The 18,957-nt window shown below is 51.0% G+C and overlaps 1 protein-coding gene across 6 annotated transcripts in view; it reads right to left on the bottom strand.

The window, feature by feature from the left end:
• The window catches only part of TNK2 (tyrosine kinase non receptor 2), a 97,572-nt gene that overhangs the window by 57,470 nt on the left and 21,145 nt on the right, over nucleotides 1-18,957 (bottom strand). Inside the window, exon 1 of one of the 6 annotated variants that reach the window (XM_081190041.1) lies at nucleotides 12,697-13,077. The exons of 3 other annotated variants lie outside the window; for them this stretch is intronic. In XM_081190041.1, the coding sequence (XP_081046167.1) occupies nucleotides 12,697-12,825 (129 nt within the window). In that variant the 5' untranslated portion in view covers nucleotides 12,826-13,077. Of the gene's footprint in view, nucleotides 1-1,821; nucleotides 2,514-12,696; nucleotides 13,078-18,957 lie in introns of those variants that run through there. 2 more of the 6 variants (XM_081190040.1, XM_081190042.1) reach the window with 2 other exon arrangements.

Below are 18,957 nucleotides of genomic sequence, written 5' to 3'. Positions count from 1 at the left end.
TTTAAAAGGCCATCTGGGCTTGATCTGCAAGCGGAGCAACGAAGCTACTCCCTCCGTTCTTGGCTCGCTGTCCAATCGCTGGTAAACTGCCCTCCCAGTTAAACATCTGGCCCCGATTTTAGGGGAAAGCAACAACAATGGCATTTGTTTGGCTTTCCGATCCCAGCTGTGCTCACTTGCTCTGCTGGAGAGCCCTTCGCAGCCGGAGACCAAGGACCCATTCACACAAGGGGGATACAGAGGTTATTCTGGGATGGAGTGCATGTTGACTCAGAAGTAAATCCCATTGCATTCAATGGGAGTGATGCCAACTCCCTGGTTTAAATGTACATCCTCAATTTACGATGGGGTGGAAGGCTCGCAGGCTGTGAAGGACTTGCTCACAAATTTATTGACAGCTGCACAAATTATAATACAGTGGTACCTCGGTTTACGAACTTAATCCGTTCTGGAAGTCCGTTCTTAAACCAAAACCGTTCTGAAACCGAGGCGTGCTTTCCCTAATGAGGCCTTCTGCCGCCGGTGCCCTTCCACCATTTGGCTTCCGTTCATAGACCGAGGTAAAAGGTAAAGGTAAAGGGACCCCCTGACCATTAGGTCCAGTCGTGACCGACTCTGGGGTTGCGGCGTTCATCTTGCTTATTAGTTATGAATTAAATGTAATTGAAGAAGTGGGAAATGTGTATTTAGAGATTAGACTGGAAAATTTTCAGATGTGATTGATGGAAGTCAAAAAATTTGTATAAGATGTCAAAATGTGTTTAATGACTGTTGAAAATGATATGCTGAAAATTAATAAAATTTAGAGAGAGAGAGAGAGAGTGTGTGTCTCATGCTCTGCCGACTGAGCTATCCCAATGGCATAACTTTCCTTACTGCAAAAACAATTGGGGTGGCAGCCCAAGTGCCACAAACCCACTTTGACGGCAGGACCTGAATTTGCAAGCATGTTCTTGAATCCCACCTGAAAACAGGTGTTTGCAATCCATTGGGCCTCCTGCAGCCACGCCAATTCTTTTCTGCCCCCCTCCCTGCCTTCCTGGCTCGCCTTTCCCAAGAACCTCCCTGCTTCCCCAGACAGAGTGGGGTGGGGAAGGAGAGTCTGCCTTGGTATTCTTGGGCTGCAGCCACTTCAAGCTGCCACACAACCGTACAGATTCTCTGTGGTGCAGGCCGGGCTAAAAATATTTGGGGCTGCGTCCAGTGGGAGAAAGTGGACGTCCCTTTTGCAAGAAGGGTGGGGAGGAGGGGGAAAGAGAGAGTTGCAGTTTCTGGACAAGAAGCATTCAAGTTTGGAGACTATTTGAGAGGCAGCCTGTTGCAATTGGGACAGGGCTGGAGACCCGGGATCAAATCCTTACTCTGTAGGGTTTATGCAATGTGTTGTAAAGCATGCACATGGCTGTGCTAGTCACATGTGAGGATGCACAGACCCAGGTAGGAAGGTGCTTTCTCATGAGGATCCCTAGACCAGGGGTGGCTACCTTTTGGGGCCGCTGGTGTTGCTGAACTTCAGCTCCTGCCATCCCAGAATATTGGCCCTGCTGCCTGCTGGAAGGCCGCAAGTTCCCTACCCAACCTCCTACCCCAAAGTAAACCAGTACTATCCTTGCTTTAGCTTCCAGGAGATGGAACCTTCGTAACCCAGACCATAGCGTGGCGGAACAGCGCCTACAGAGCAAGCAGCTAAAGAGGTGGCTCTAGTAAGCCAGCCAGGCTGCGCGCTCGCGTAAAAAGCAGCAGATGAAGACCAACGCCGAAAGGGAGAGGAAGCAGGGCATTTCCTCATTGCAAACGGGTCTGCGTGCATCGTTCTCTTACCGTGTACATGCGGAAGCGGGCCAGAAATGGGAAGGAGCGGCGCAGAGCTTCAAAGCGGCGCATCTCTGCTACCCAGAGAGGATGCTCTCTGACAGCTTTCCTCCTGTCTTGATATGACCGACGCACCTTTGGGAAAGGGACCCACAACATAAACGGGAGAAGGGGGTGGGGGCTTCCCAGAGCAGGATCCTTGCACTGTCAGCGGCTAGCAAAAGTCCCCAAAACCACCAGAGTTGCACCACACTCCAACCAAGGCTGACTCCATTGGAGGGCAAAGGCATCCATCAATCCAGGGACGTCCTCAAGATGCTTCAGGGAACACTTGCATGCGCCCAAGGAGAAATCCGAAGGTTTTCTGTGGATGACGGAGATTGATGCAGTCCCAGGCAGTCAATTTCAGAGGTGTCTGACCTTTTGGGGGGAGGCATCCTCCCCGCTGCCTCGGTGTCTCCCCAAGAAAAACCAAGCGGAGACTTCAGCAAGGGTCGTAGGTGTCAAAACTGCCTGTGCCGGCTGGCCTGAAATCTCCATGCTCAGCAAGAGGCAGCGAACCAGCTCAGGATCTAACTTCCCAGCATCCAAAAGTTATCCGGATCCTGACAGGTCTGGGATCTGCGTTTCTCTGGGCAGCTGGGGCAGGAGAGAGCTTGTTGTGCAGCTCTCCACAACAGGACACTGTTGAGTCTGGTGCGTGCTGCGCCAGCAATCGCGCATGCTTGTTTTCTTTCTCCTCTCCTCCCCTTTCCTCCTCTCTGGCCGGTCCCAAGGGGATCTCTCCCTCGCCTGCCCGCTAGCCTGGAACAGAGACTCTATGGTATTCGCAGGGAACGCAGTTTGACCGGCTGCCAAGAGGTCAGCTTTAACTGTGGGCTGGAGAGGCAATTTCCTGTGGGCCTCTGCCTGGGATTTCAAATCGCTTCTCAGGCTCTCCTCCAGCCGTCTGGCTCAGACCTTGCTGGCAGACCTGGCTGGCCAGGGAGCATCCTGGGGTACCCAGGTTTCCCGGCAACATTATCACAGAATGGCGGAGATGCCAGGGACCCCCAAGGGCCATCTAGTCCAACCCCCTGCAATGCAGGAATCACAGCTAAAGAATCCCTGGCAGATGGTTATCCAAGCTGTTTAAAAACATCCAATGATGGAGAGTCCAACACTTTTCGAGGGAGTTTGCTCCACAGTCAAACGGCTCTCACCATCTGAAAGTTCTTCCTTATGTTTAGTCGGAATCTCCTTTCTCTTCTCTGAATCCGTTGGTTTGAGTCCTACCCTTGAAGCAGGAGAAAACAAGCTTGCTCCCTTTTCCATGTGACTGTCTTTCCACAGAGCCTAGGACTTGCCAATCAGAAGGTCGGCGGTTCGAATCCCCGCAACGGGGTGAGCTCCCATTGCTCGGTCCCTGCTCCTGCCAACCTAGCAGTTCGAAAGCACGTCAAAGTGCAAGTAGATAAATAGGTACCGCTCCGGCGGGAAGGTAAACGGCGTTTCCGTGCGCTGCTCTGGTTTGCCAGAAGCGGCTTAGTCACGCTGGCTACATGACCCAGAAGCTGTACGCCAGCTCCCTCGGCCAATAAAGCGAGATGAGCGCCACAACCCCAGAGTCGGTCACGACTGGACTTAACTGTCATGGGTCCCTTTACCTTTACCTATCGTATCTTCAAATACAGTGGACGCTCGGGTTGCGAACATGATCCATGCGGGATGCACGTTCGCAACCCGCAGCGGTGCGTCTGTGCATGCGCGGGTTGCAATTCAGCGCTTCTGCACATGCGCAAAGCATAATTTAGCGCTTCTGTGCATGCGCAACCGCCGAAACCCAGAAGTAACCCGTTCCGGTACTTCCGGGTTTCGGCTGGTGCGTAACCCAAAAAAATGCAACCTGAAGCGGCTGTAACCCAAGGTATGACTGTATCTGAATTCTCAGTCTTCTTTTCTCCAGGCCAAATGCCCCCAGTTCCTTCAACCGTTCCTCATACGGCTTCATTTCCAGACCCTTGATCATCTCAGTCGCCCTCCTCTGCACACATTCTACCTTGCTGATAAACTGTGATTCCCAGAACTGGACGAAAATGGAGAAGCATGCTTCGTTGTCCTAATTTGCAGCTAACGCTTTCCTTGGTGTCAAATCTGGGGCTGATGCAAAAATGTCAGTCTTTGTTTTTCCTCTCCTACTCCAGTGTGTACACCCCCCCCCAAAAAAAAACCCCCACCTAATTTGAGCCTGGAGCATAAGAAAGTGCCAAACCGGGCGGAATGTCCTCAGCGGCAAAAGCCACTATTTACAGGGGATAATTTGACGGCAGGCCTGGAAAAACGCTGGAGATGCGAGAGACCTGGAACTGCAGGAAACAGCGAAGTCGCCTCCTCTGCAAAACTGCTTCCCAGGCCTGCCGCAGGGGAATGATGTGGGAAGGGTCTCATCCTGCCCCGAAGCCCCCTTGGGCCTGCTGGGGATGGGGCAGAGCCCTTCCTTTAAGGCTTCCCAGCCTGTGCACCTGACAGATGGCTGGCGGGGAGGCTGCGGGGGGAGGCGAAGGAGCAGGGAGCTTCCTCCAGCGCTAGGGTCTTGTCCCTCGTCCAAGCGGGGAGGAAAACAGGAGGAAAACAGTGCGACCTTTGCGGTGCCCTGGCTCCCTAACACTGCTTTCTTGTCTTCCAGCACATCCCCAAGGAGAACAGCTGGCCGGATCTGGAGCTAAACATTTTCTCTGCAGAGGGATGCTGAAGGCGTGAGGAGGGAGAGAGAAACAACAGGTTTCGTTTTTTTCTGGGTGGGGGGGGTTAGCAAAATCCCGGGGGAATGGGAGGCTTGCCTTCCTGTTTACCAATTCGCCTGGAACAATTCCCACACTTTCAAGGCAGTTAATAATAATAATAAAACGCACCAAGTGCCGTTTGAAGCTTCACACTTTGGAAAAAAGTATGCATTTTTGTTGAGAAGGGGATGGGGGGAAAACCATTCAGAAAGACCGAGAGGAAAGCTTATTTTTGCAGCTGGCTTCTGATCAAATTGCAGACTTTCAGAGGATCCGTAGGCTGCCTTCCTCTCTTTTGCAGGGAAGGAAGCGCAACACGGGTCACGAAGTGCCAAAAGCAAAATAGCAGGTGCAACCAGGTGCCTGCAGTGGAAAGAGCTCCAGGTGACTCGAGACAGCGAGCCAAGCCGCAAGCAGCTAGGGAGGACCACTCCCTGACCTTCTCCTCTGTTCCTTAGCCAGTTTGAGGATAAATCAGGGAGTCCTTACTGACCCCAAAACTGCACTAGGAATGTAAGAAGCACTGTGCCAGATCGGATGGAGGGTTCATTGGCTGCAGCCAGGTGCTTCCAGGAAGGTCGCAAGCAAAGTGCAAAGGCAGCCAGCAAACCTCCGCTGCTACTTCTCCGTAGCTCAGGTCTTGGGTTCAGTCGCAAGCAACCTCAGTTAAAAAGGAATCTCAGGCAGAAGAGCTGGCAAAGATCTCTCCTCCAAACTCCTGGAGTAGCAGGAAACTGTCCTATACTCCACACCCATAAGAAATCCATCTTGGCAGCATCTACACTTTGGAACTCCCTGCCACTTGATAACAAGCTGGTGCCTTCGCAGTACACTTTTCGGCACTTGCAAAAGACATTTTTGTTTCGACAAGCCTACCCAGGTATCTAGAATGCAGGTGTGCTTTTAGCTTTTTACTTTTCTTTGGAACATTTTAATTGCTTTTATTAATAATATTATTGTCTCATTATTTTATAATGCTTTGAGGGCGTTTTTAAATGATCAAGGGGTAGAGAGGTTTTATTAAATAAATAAATCATGCTGAGATATTGGTCCATCAACCTCAGGATTTTCCTGCAGCAAAGATGGAGAACCCGAGGGCCATGTTCTCTTCTGGGGAGCCTGCCAGGGGCCACACGGCAGGGGTGGGCAGGGCCATCCTTCCCTTTGCACAGCGGGGACGAAAACACACACACAGAAGGGGCATTGCCAGAGTCTGCCCGTGTCCTAGGAACTGGCAGCAACTGCCCTAGCTTTCAGACAGGGGCCTCATCCAGCCCTAACTGGAGATGTAGCAGAATGAACGTATTTATTATTTCTTTGTTAAATGTATACCCTGCCCTTCACCCAAAGATCTCGGAGATGTTCACAACTTAAGAGCACAAAGTGAATAGTTAAAGCAAAACAGAATAATGACCCCCCACCCCCGCAAACACATTTGAAAGGTCCTGGAATATTAATCAGTCAAAGGCCTGGTCACCGTAGAATTGTAGACTTGGAAGGAACCCTGAGGGTCATCTAGTCCAACCCCTGCAATACAGGAATTTGCAGTTGTCCCATATGGGGATCGAACCCACAACCTTGGCATTATCAGCACAGCACTCTAACCAGCTGAGCTATCCAGGCTGAAGAGGGACGTTTTCACCTGGTGTCTAAAAATATATAATGAGGGTGCCAGGCAAACCTCCCTGGGGAGAGCATTCCACAAATGGGGGGCCACTGCAGAAAAGGCCCCGTTCTCGTGTTGCCGCCTTCCAGATGTCTAGAGAAGGAGGCAAACAAAGAAGGATTTCAGATAAAGATCCTAGAGCCTGGGTCAGTTCATATTGGGCCCAGAAGCTAATGGGCAGCCAGTGGAGTTGAGCCAGGATCAGAGAAATATGTGCAAACTGTCTCGCCCTGGTGACAATTTGGCTGCCAAATTCTGCACCAGCTGATGTTTCCATACCGTCCTTCAGAGGCAGCCCTACGTATAATGTGCTGCGGTCATCTAACGTAGAGGTTACAAGAGCATAGGCAAAGCAGCCCTCAGGAGAGATGCTGCCAGCCAGAAGAAGCTGCAATAGGCTCTATGGGCCAGTGGTCTGGCTCTGTATTGAATGTCTTCATCCCAAACGCGAAGGCTTCCTATATCTACCAGCTGTTGCCAGACCTCTCCTCCTCCATAGACTTCTTTAATCCCATTTTCAAGCCGGAGTCTGCTGCCACATCTGGAGGCAGCAAACCCTGCCGTTTAAGTGTGTCGTGCGAAGAAGTACTTTCTCACATGTGTCCTGAATCCGTGCCACGACTCAGTTTTCCCTCCCTCTAATTTTTTGCAGCCTCCCGTGCCTCCGAGAGGAGTCAGGGAAAAGGATTCTTCGTGTGGGGCTTAATTCAAGCCAGAATTCTCGCAGGGCTCAGCCCCACAAACATTTCTGAACAAGGCTGCGGAACTGCGCCAGAAGCAGGGAACTGGGCAGAGGAAGTCCTTGCCCCAACCTCTTGCCCCCTTTCCCCCAAATAGGCAGAACCGTCCTTGCAAAGACCCATCGCTCAGCGGGAGAGCGTGTGCTTGGCATGCAGAAGTTTCCCAGCTTTGATCCCCGGCGTCATCTCTTGGTAGCTAAAAAAAGACTCCCTGGAGAGCTGGCAAATAGAAGGGGAAGAAATGGAGGCAGTGAGAGATTTTACTTTCCTGGGCTCCATGATCACTGCAGATGGTGACAGCAGCCACGAAATTAAAAGATGCCTGCTTCTTGGGAGAAAAGCAATGACAAACCTAGACAGCATCTTAAAAAGCAGAGACATCACCTTGCCAACAAAGGTCCGTATAGTGAAAGCTATGGTTTTCCCAGTAGTGATGTATGGAAGTGAGAGCTGGACCATCAAGAAGGCTGATCGCCGAAGAATGGATGCTTTGAATTCTGGTGCTGGAGGAGACTCTTGAGAGTCCCATGGACTGCAAGAAGATCAAACGTATCCATTCTTAAGGAAATCAGTCCTGAGTGCTCACTGGAAGGACAGATCCTGGAGCTGAGACTCCAATACTTTGGCCACAGCATGAGAAGAGAAGACTCCCTGGAAAAGACCCTGATGTTGGGAAAGATGGAGGGCACAAGGAAAAGGGGACGGCAGAGGACGAGATGGTGGGACAGTGTTCTCGAAGCTACCAGCATGAGTTTGACCAAACTGCGGGAGGCAGTGGAAGACAGGAGTGCCTGGCATGCTCTGGTCCAGGGGGTCACAAAGAGCCGGGCACAACTAAACAACTAAACAACAACAACAACAACAAGAGCTGCTGCCAGCCAGTGCAAGCAGCACTGAAGTAGATGGGCCAATGGTCTATCTCAATATCAGTCTCTTTGCCTTTTCTAAGATACTGCTTTGGGCTCCTACCAGGAATGAATCAGGCAGGGGATCAGGCTTGTGAGAAGTTTAAGATTTGCAGCTAGAAGTGGGTGGGTTGTTGTTAAAAATCATCACGATTAAGGTCCCCTCTAAATGTCCTTTTTATTGTGCAGCCATGACGACAGCCAACATGGTGCAGCAGTTATGACCGCCAGACCAGGACCTGGGAGAGACCAGGGTTGAAATCTCCACTCGGCCATGGAGCTCACTGGGTGACCTTGGGGCGGTCAAACGCTCTCAGGCCAGTCTACCTCGCAAGGCTGTTGTGGAGATTCAGTGAGGAGCAGGAGAACCATGTGGCCACCTTATTTATTTACTCCATTTATATCCACTCCAAAGGGCTCAAGGTGGCGTACGCAGCACTCCCCCTCCTCATTTAATACAACAACCCTGTGAGGTAGCTTAGGCTGAGAGGCAGTGACCAATACCAGATGTCCCCCAGGGAGCTTTGTAGCCAGGCGGCGAATTGAGCTCCTGGAAAAAGAAGGTGGAATTAAAACTCAATAAATAAATAACCAAATGATCTGTGCTCATCAGGGCAGTTTTCTACATGATTCAACATTCAGTAGTGTTTCCACCTACCAAAGTTTCAGGCAGGACACACCAATCTGTGTCTGTTCCGAAACTTGCTGCTGAAATCCTGTAACTTTTCACACCCCAAGTGTTTTGGAGGGAGAGAGGAAAGTTGTCCCACTTTTGTAGCAGTTAGATTGAGAAAGCATCAATTTAGGGAATTGTTTAGGGAAGCTTTTAATGTTTCATGTATTACTGTATTTTAATATTTGGTTGGAAGCTGCCCAGAGTGGCTGGGGAAGCCCAGCCAGATGGGCGGGGTATAAATAAATTATTATTATTATTATTATTATTATTATTATTATTATTATTATTATTATTATTATTATCATCATCATCATCATCATCATCATCATCATCACAGAACAACTAATAATAATTAATAATATAACAATAACAAACTATTTTTGCATTTGCCGCCATTCTGCAGAAGCCTTAAGGCAGGCGGGCAGTGGCACGCTTTGTGATTAAAAATCACAAATCATGCAACAATCTATAGCATGAGTTTGACCAAACTGCGGGAGGCCGTGGAAGACAGGAGTGCCTGGCGTGCTCTGGTCCAGGGGGTCACGAAGAGTCGGACACGACTAAATGACTAAACAACAACAAACCCGCAGTTGTGGAATCGCAGAATCCAGAGGCCGTCTCCACCAAGAGGAGACCCCTGTCCATGCAGAGCAAATCAGCTGAGCCACATTTCGATGCCACCACCCTCCTCGCCCCTGCCTGGCGAACACCCCCTGTTGGAGACCACCAAATCCACCAGGACTTGCTCAGCATAGATGGCCCCCTCCTTCCCAGTAACAGAGACAGGGCATGAACCAGTAAGAAACTCCCATGCCTGAGCCCCAGTGAGCCGGAGCTGAACGAGAAGAGCAGGCAGTCCGGCAGTCCGGAGGTCTGATCCGTTTGTGTCCAAGGCTGCCACCCTGATTTCTGAGCCCCCCAAGGCCACTGACCCACCTCGTCCCCCTCCAGGGCCGGGCCACCTCTGCCACCAACCAATCTGAGCTGAAGGAATGGATTCTCTCAACCCTAAACACAACCACCTACGAGATCTGGATTAGCTTTCTTTTTTAAAAAAGGCAGCTTAGAGCAAAAGGGGGAAAGCTGAAAATCAAAGACACACACACCCCTCTCCGTTTTATAGGAACTTACCTGCATGTGGCCCCTATCCAAAATGCACTTTCTCTCTCCATTGCCCTTGCTGAACATCAACAACACGGCCATTTCCCCTCCGATCGTCAACTCCTTTGGAATCTGGACGGTCCAGTTCCCCCCAATTGATCTGTTTACACTTCTTCTAAAAAGGCAATCCGGACTAACCAGCCCACATGTCTGCTTTGGGGCTGTGTTCTTCTGTTGAGTCAGTCGGGATTGCCAAAGGTACGTGCCTGACCCCTTGGCCTTGGACTGAGCACAGGAACCTGCCCCTAGTCCCTCCAGACCAGTGTTGCCTGCTCGGACTGGCAGCAGCTCTCCAGGGCTTAAAGCCAAGTTTGTGTGTAAGAGAGAATAAGGAGCTGCAGCCTTCCAGACTACAACGCCCATAATTCCCTGATACATTGTTCATGCCACCTGGGAATTATGGGAGTTGGAGTCCAACGCCATCTGGAGGGCATCAGGTTCCACACCAGGTTTTTCCACCTCCGCTACCCAAGAGCCGTTTAAACTGCAGAGTCCAGGGATTGAATCACAAGAATTGTCAGGGTGGAAGGGACCCCGGGGGTCATCTAGCCCAACCCCCCGGAACGAAAGCATGCGCTTGGTCACAGAGCCCTTTCCATCGCCCTGGCATAATTGCAGACTAAACAGAGTTCCTCTGGGCAAATTTGGATCCAATTCTTTTTCAAAAGCGGGATTTCACACCACCTGGAGTTGGCGGCCGCAAACTCAGGGGCAGAGCGAAAGCACAAGAGAGGAGGAGGGATGTGTGGCTGAAGGGATGCAAAACCAAATGCAGTCATGCACAAGGAGACAACAACAACAACAATTTATTATTTATACCCTGCCCATCTGGCTGGGTTTCCCCAGCTACTCTGGGCAGCTTCCAACAGAACACTAAAATACAATAACCTATTAAACATTAAAAGCTTCCCTAAACAGGCCTGCCTTCAGATGTCTTCTAAAAGTCTGGTAGTTGTTGTTCTCTTTGACATCTGGTGGGAGGGCGTTCCACAGGGCAGGTGCCACCACCGAGAAGGCCCTCTGCCTGGTTCCCTGTAACTTGGCTTCTCGCAGGGAGGGAACCGCCAGACAAGGCTCAGCGATGTGGGGAAGCATGGGGGGGGGGATCTGTGAAAGTATTTTTAAATGTTTCATTTATTGTTTATGACTAATGTCGTTACGTTGCAGGAGGGGTACTTTTTCATGTTGTGAGCCACCTTGTGCATGGTCTGAACTGCGGAAAAGTGGCATGCAAATAAAATCAGGATCTATATGGATGAAAGGTAGATTTTAAATTGTTTTATCAACCATCTCCTGTAATTCAATCACAGGAGTGCCACTAAAAAGGTGTGTAAATATTATCAATGTCTATACCAGTCTTTCCCAACCTAGGGTCCTCCAAACATTTTGAACTACAGCTGTGGTGATTGGGGCATTTGGGAACTGTATCCCAAAACATAAAGAAGGCTGATCACCGAAGAACCGATGCTTTTGAATTCTGGTGCTGGAGGAGACTCTTGAGAGTCCCATGGACTGCAAGAAGAACAAACGTATCCATTCTGAAGGAAATCAGCCCTGAGTGCTCACTGGAAGGACAGATCGTGAAGCTGAGGCTCCAAGACTTTGGCCACCTCATGAGAAGAGAAGACTCCCTGGAAAAGACCCTGATGTTGGGAAAGATGGAGGGCGCAAGGAGAAGGGGACGACAGAGGACGAGATGGTGGGACAGTGTTCTCGAAGCTACCAGCATGAGTTTGACCAAACTGCGGGAGGCAGTGGAAGACAGGAGTGCCTGGCGTGCTCTGGTCCAGGAGGTCACAAAGAGGCGGACACGACTAAATGACTAAACAACAACATCCCAAAACGTCTGGCTGGCCCCAGGTTTGGGAAGACACCTCTGCATGCCATCATCGTTTTATTTATTCCATTGCATTTATATCCCACCTTTTTCTCCTTCAAGGAGGTCGAGGTGGCATGCATGATTCTCCCCCTCCTCATTTAATCCTCCCGACACCCCTGTGAGGTAGGCCAGGATGAGAGGCAGTCACTGCCCGCCTCCTGATCACCTACTGAGCTTCGTGTCTGAATGGGGATTCGAACCCTGCTCTCCCAGGTCCGAGTCCAGCGCTCTAACACCACACATTTAAAGCCCTGTGATACCACTTTAAACAGTCATGGCTTCCCCCCAAATACTTTTGGGAGTTGTAGTTTGTAAAGGGCGCAAAGGCTAGATAGGAGGCCTCTATTCCCCTCACAGAGCTACAATTTCCAGAGCGGTTTGTAGCCAGTCCCTCTTCTCAGGATACAATTTGAATCATTGAGAGAGTGTGGGGAGGACGGGAAATGAGGCAGCGGTGAATAACAGAGGGTGAAAATGAGTAAATGCATTTACACATGCTTCACTTCAGTAGTGGGAGCGATTAAGGCTGAGTTCACAAATGTATTTTAAGGAAGGACTGGGGGCTGAGGGAGTTGCCACTGTGTGGGCTTGTAAATTTATTTAGCTGACTTTTTCATGTGGCGATACGGTTTTGGGCCGCCCTGAAACCTTAAGCGGAATGGCAGATTAAAGGGCAAAGGACTGATTAAAAGTCAATAATAATAATAATAATAATAATAATAATAATAATAATAATAATATCACAATAGTAATCACAATAGTAGTAATTCCTGGGAGACAGCTACAAATGTACAGGGTAGCAAGGGGGAGAGATATCAGCTTGCAACATGGCTGGGGGGGCACTGGAACCCCCATACCTGCAGCCCCTTCCAAATACAAGGAGGATTCCCTAAATGGGGAGCCCTTTCATTTCTGGAAGAAAAAAAATAAGAGAGGCGATGGGGCTTCCCCCCTGCAGAGACGAATGGGAAGGGAAACCCAAGACCCCCCCAAACTTCGCACTCCCCACAACCCATCCATCAGATCCTGACAACCCACAAGGATGAATTGGGGGTGCCATAGGAGCCCCCCCTTCCTTGCCAAAGCCATACTGACCCTCTGTCCTGGCACCACCAGCAGGTCCGGCCTGGGCGCCCGAGGCTGGGGTTCTGGGGCTGCCGCGAACCCCTCCGCCTCCTCGTCCTCCCCAGTCGACAGCCGTTGATAATCCGACTTCTCCCCCATGGCTGAGCGGAGCTGTGCCAAATCAGGAGGCCAGATCCTGGCCGAGAGAGCGAGGCGTGCTGCGCCGCAGTCCCAGAATGCAAGGAGACCAGCCCCACCTCACCTGGCTGAGGGATCAGGGGGCCATCTTAGCCTCCGGTCAGGAGTGAGTCAGCCCTTCCCAGAGGTGGGTGGCAGGAGGATTCTCCTGGAGGTCTCAGGCATTCCGCTGGCCAACCTCCAACCTCCTGCGCCTGCATCCCGTCGCCATGGCGAGAGAGAGAGAGAGAGAGAGAGAGAGAGAGAGAGAGAGAGAGAGAGAGAGAGAGATGGAGGGAGGCCTCTCAGAGAGGATGCTGTGATGCTCCCAGCTTAATGCTATGTGGCGGATTGTGGGAGGGAGGGAGGATTCCCGGCAAAGAGGCGAAGATTCGGAAGATTCAGTCGTCCTTTTTCCAGGCAACTGGGCAAGGAGGAAGGCGATGGAGGAAACTGGTCCAGGCAAAGGCTCTCTTAAAATCCAGCCCTGGTGCGAAAGCAAGGTGGCACAGAAAGGATGGGGCAGCGATGCTGCTCAGAATAGAAACCAGGAGCAGCCCCCCACCCCACACATCCCCTGCCTGCAGCTGTGCTCTCCCCCTCCCCTTGCAGTGGCTGCATCTCCCCCTCCCCTTCCCCTGGCGATCCAATCAGCAAGGACCCAGAGAGGGAGAGGGGCTTTTTCCGGCTCACACCACCTGGCCCAGCTGCGTTCTTCAAAGCAGGGGGGGTTGGGGAGTACAAAGGGGGCTTCGTCTGCCTAGATCAGGCTTTGGCAACCTGGCACGCTCCCTCCGGCCCCACTGAGGGCGGAATGTATGGACCACTTCTCTCGCCTCCTCTTAAGCAAAAGCCTAAGAAAATAGTGGCCATCAATGCCTCTTAGGGAAGAAAATTCCTTGTGTGTGTGTGTGTGTGTGTGTAGAAGACCAGCTGGAAGGTGTGCAGAGGAGGGCGACCAAGATGGTAAAGGGTCTGCAAACCAAGCCGTATGAGGAACGGTTGAAGGAGCTGGGCATGTTTAGCCTAGAGGAGGCTGAGATGAGATATGAGACCCATCTTCAAATATCTCAAGGGCTGCTCCATGGAAGATGGAGCAAGCCTTTCTCCTGCTTCAAGGGTAGGACTTGAACCCATGGCTTCAAGTTAGCAAGAAAGGAGACCGACAAAACATCAGGAAGTACCTTCTGAGGGCAAGAGCCATTTGTCAGTGGAACGGTCTCCCTTGGGAGGTGGTTGGAGGTTTTTAAGCAGGGGTTGGGTGGCCATCTGTCATGGATGCTTGAGCTGAGATTCCTGCATTGCAGGAGGGGTGGACCAGATGACCCCTGGAGGTCCCTTCCAACTCTACAATTCTATGATTCTACGAAGAGTCTTCTTCTGTCTTGAATCTCCCATTCAATGACCTCCACTGGGTTCTAGTATTATGAGAGAGGGAGGAAAAAGCACACCTCTCTGTCCACTTCCAACATTCCTTGCATGGTCTGGGACACTCACGTCCTGCTTGAGGGCATCTTCCATGAGAACAGGATGCTGGACCAGACTGGGCACGGGCCTGATCCAGCAGATGCTTTTATGATAAGAGAGGCTGACTTTGCACGCTGTGTGCACTAGCTGGAAAAGCAGGAACACTGGGGCCCAAGTCCAAGAGAGGAACATGTGACTCCCATAAGCCTCAGGCAGCGCAGTCCATAATAATGCCATCTGATAAAACATCAGTGGAGTGACTCTTAAGAACAGAGGAAGAGCTTCTGCTGGATCAGGCCAGTGTCCCACCTAGGCCACCATCCTGCCCTCACAGTGGCCAACCACATGCCCTCAATGGGAAACCCCCAAGCAGGATTCGAACACAAAGGCACTCTCCCCTTGTTTGGTTTCCAGTAACTTGTATTCAGAAGAATTAATACCTCTGAATATGGAGGCAAAGCATCACCACTGTGACAAGCAGCCATCAACAACGCCTCTCCTCCATGAATTTGTCTACTCCTCTTTTAAAGCCATCCAGGTTTGTGGCCGCCACAAAGTCCTGCAGGAGGGATTTCCCCAAGGCACTGCGTGAATAAGTCCTTTTCTTTTTATCTGTCCCCAACCTTCCAGCTTCATGCTCACCTTGCCAACAAAGGTCCGTATAGTTAAAGCCATGGTTTTCTCAGTAGTGTTGTATGGAAGTGAGAGCTGGACCATAAAGAAGGCTGATCACCGAAGAATGGATGCTTTTGAATTCTGGTGCTGGAGGAGACTCTTGAGAGTCCCATGGACTGCAAGAAGATCAAACCTCTCCATTCTGGAGGAAATCAGCCCTGAGTGCTCACTGGAAGGACAGATCCTGAAGCTGAGGCTCCAAGACTTTGGCCACCTCATGAGTAGAGAAGACTCCCTGGAAAAGACCCTGATGTTGGGAAAGATGGAGGGCACAAGGAGAAGGGGACGACAGAGGACGAGATGGTGGGACAGTGTTCTCGAAGCGACCAACATGAGGGAGGCCGTGGAAGACAGGAGTGCCTGGCGTTCTCTGGTCCATGGGGTCATGAAGAGTCGGACAAGACTAAACGTCTAAACAACAACAACAACCACGGGTTAAGAACTTAATTTGTTCTGGAGGTCCGTTCTTAACCTCAAACTGTTCTTAACTGGAGGTACCACTTTAGCTAATGGGGCCTCCCACTGCCGCTGCCGTGCGATTTCTGTTCTCATCCTGAAGCAAAGTTCTTAACCCGGGGTACAATTTCTGGGTTAGTGGAGTCTGTAACCTGAAGCGTCTTTAATCCGAGGTACCGCTGTACTGCTACGACAGTGAAAGAAAAATGGAGTTTTTTCCTATCCATGCCATTCATAGTGTTATATACTTCTATCATGTCGACTTTTCTCTGCATTAAAAAGTCCCAGACAATGAGACCTTTCTTCATCCCCTCGGCTCCTACAGTTCTCTTTCCCCGCTTGGAAGAGCAGTAAGAGATTTGTCCATCCTCAATAAATGCGGTGCGGTGTCTGCTTGCGCCGGCAAAGCATCACCGACTCCAGGTGCTCGCGGGGAACACCTGTGTGCGCATCCAATTCCATGCAGGGCCTGCTCAAAGGTCCCAGATGACAGGCCTGCTCTCCTCCGTCATACCAGAGAGCGCAGCTCATGGGCCGAGGCAGAAAGAACCCTGAGGCAGCAGACGCGCGAAAGGGGCCCGCGCCTGTCACCGCACCGGCAGAGCAGGAATCCAGGAAGCACGCCAGGCCCTGGCAGGCGGAAGTGAGGGATGGAGGGACGGGGAAAGCCGCCAGCTCCAGGCTCCCAAGCCCCGGAGGAACGAGGAACAGACAAGTGCCGTGGATGAATAAATAAATGAGAAATGTCTGCTCCGTCCTCAGAACATCTTTGTGTGGGAGGGGAAAGCATTCATGAAATTGCTCTGCTGGACTTGAGGTTTCTCAGCCTGGAATAAATAAACTGGAAGTCAAAGAATCACGGAATCGTAGGGGGCTAAAGCTGTGTTTCATCTAAGGCTGGGATAAGTCACCTTTGGCTTTCCATATGTTGTTGGACTCCAATCCCAGCGATCGTGGCCAGCGGTCCAGCCACGGATTCCCTGCCATCTTGGCCTACAGTCCTAATCTTCCTCCTTCTTCCACGGCTCCTGCTTCCGTGTCCCTGTTCTGCCATTCTGATCTATGCAGGGCACTGATTCAACTTCCCATCCTCCGGAGACCGACTTGTTGTTGTTCTTTAGTCGCATCCGACTCTTCGTGACCCCCTGGACCAGAGCACGCCAGGCCCTCCTGTCTTCCACTGCCTCCCGCAGTTTGGTCAAACTCATGCTGGTAGCTTCGAGAACACTGTCCCACCATCTTGTCCTCTGTTGTCCCCTTCTCCTTGTGCCCTCCATCTTTCCCAACATCAGGGTCTTTTCCAGGGAGTCTTCTCTTCTCATGAGGAGGCCAAAGTCTTGGAGCCTCGGCTTCACGATCTGTCCTTCCAGTGAGCACTCAGGGCTGATTTCCTTCAGAATGGAGAGGTTGGATCTTCTTGCAGTCCATGGGACTCTCAAGAGTCTCCTCCAGCACCAGAATTCAAAAGCATCCATTCTTCGGCGATCAGCCTTCTTGATGGTCCAGCTCTCACTTCCATACATCACTACTGGGAAAACCAGAGCTTGAACTATACGGACCTTTGTTGGCAAGGTGATGTCTCTGCTTTTTAAGATGCTGTCTAGGTTTGTCATTGCTTTTCTCCCAGGAAGGAGGCGTCTTTTAATTTTGTGACTGCTGTGACCATCAGCAGTGATCGTGGAGCCCAAGAAGGTAAAATCTCTCACTGGCTCCACCGACTAAACCACAACAAATGCTTGGTCTCTGGTCGGCAGCCCTTCCTCCCCAGACCTCAACAGAGGCTCCCCAGTTCAGATTCTCCTTCTCAAACAGAAGTGGGAAACCGAGACCTGTGCAATGTCAGGACAAGCCAGGCCAGTTACCTCACCAGAGCTACTAGACCTTGTAAGCAGGATGAAGAAAGCAGGTCATGAGTTGACTTCCCCCCACAGCCTGTTCCATGATGCAGAAGGCAACATAGCTCTGCACCCTGATGTCACTGCGCATTGCAGAGGCCGTGGCTCAGTGGAAGAGCATGTGCTTTGCATGCAGAAGATCCCAGGTCCAATTCCTGGCATCTCTAGATGAGGATAAGGGAGACCCAGTTCAAAAACCTGCAGAGCGGCTGCCAGTCAGTGTTGGCAACACTGATCTGGGTGGACCAACGGTCTGACTCCATATATAAGACAGTTTCCTCTGCTTCCTATTTTCCCTGCCCTGCACGCCACGCCACTGTCTGCCCCTGGCAGTGGGCAGGGAAGTGCACATCCAGGAGACATAAAACGGTTAGCACATTTGCAAAGCTAAGCAGGGTCTGGTATGGTTTCGAATTGGATGGGAGACCGCATGTTGAGATCCTGCAATGCAAGGGGTTGGGCTGGATGACCCCCAGGGTCTCTTCCAGCTCCACTATGATTCTATCATTCAGAACTGCTGCAGACATGACAAAAATCCCTCTTACAAAAGGCCCTTCCATATACTTAAAGTGAGGAATTGTGAGTACCAGTGATTGGAATGTAGAATTTTCATTGTATTTCTTGAGCTCTTTCTGTAAGCAGCCTAGGGATTTCTGTTGAAGTATCAAGTGGCATATGCGTGTGTTAAACATACATACATGGAAATGGAAATATGAAAAAAATAATTAAAAGGTTTGCTTCACAGGTGTGAAATGACCATGTCAGAAATTGTATGCGACTACTGTACAGTGGAGGGACACAGGTGGTGCTGTGGGTTAAACCACAGAGCCTAGGACTTGCCGATCAGAAGGTTGGCGGTTCGAATTCCCGTGACGGGGTGAGCTCCCGTTGCTCGGTCCCTGCTCCTGCCAACCTAGCAGTTCGAAAGCACGTGAAAGTGCAAGTAGATAAATAGGTATCGCTCTGGCGGGAAGGTAAACGGCGTTTCCATGCACTGCTCTGGTTTTGCCAGAGGCGGCTTAGTCATGCTGGCCACATGACCTGGAAGCTGTACGCCGGCTCCCTCGGCCTGTAGAGCGAGATGAGCGCCGCAACCCCAGAGTCGGCCACGACTGGACCTAATGGTCAGGGGTCCCTTTACCTTTTTACTGTACAGTGGTACCTTGGTTTTCTAACGTAATGTGTTCCGGAAGACCGTTCGAGTTCTGAAATGTTCGAAAACTGAAAACTCAATAGCCTCAGGATCCTGCACTCAGAGGAAGCTGTGGGGCATGTTCGACTTCCGAGGCACGTTCGAAAACCGAAGCATTTACTTCCGGGTGTACAGCGTTCGGAAACCGAAATGTTCATCAACGGAGACGTTTGAAAACCGAGGTACCACTTTATATGCTTTCTGGTTTCCCACAAGAGGCACCTGGTTCTGCCCCTGTGAGGACAGGATGCTGGACTCGATGGGCCATTGGCCTGATCCAGTAGCTGCTTCTCATGTGAGTAATTACCACACCTGACAAGCACGTGGAGATCTGCCTCAAGTGTGTATTCACACTGTGGCCTCACAGGGCAGGGCTGCTCATTTGTACCCGTTGCAAAACAAACCGTAACACTCTCTGCTGTCATCACA

This window comes from Podarcis bocagei, assembly GCF_964188305.1.
Source record: "Podarcis bocagei genome assembly, chromosome: 4".
In the NCBI taxonomy this organism is placed as follows: Eukaryota; Metazoa; Chordata; class Lepidosauria; order Squamata; family Lacertidae; genus Podarcis; species Podarcis bocagei.
Note: the sequence above shows the minus strand (reverse complement) of the source record. Positions and strands in the feature narration are given on the sequence as shown.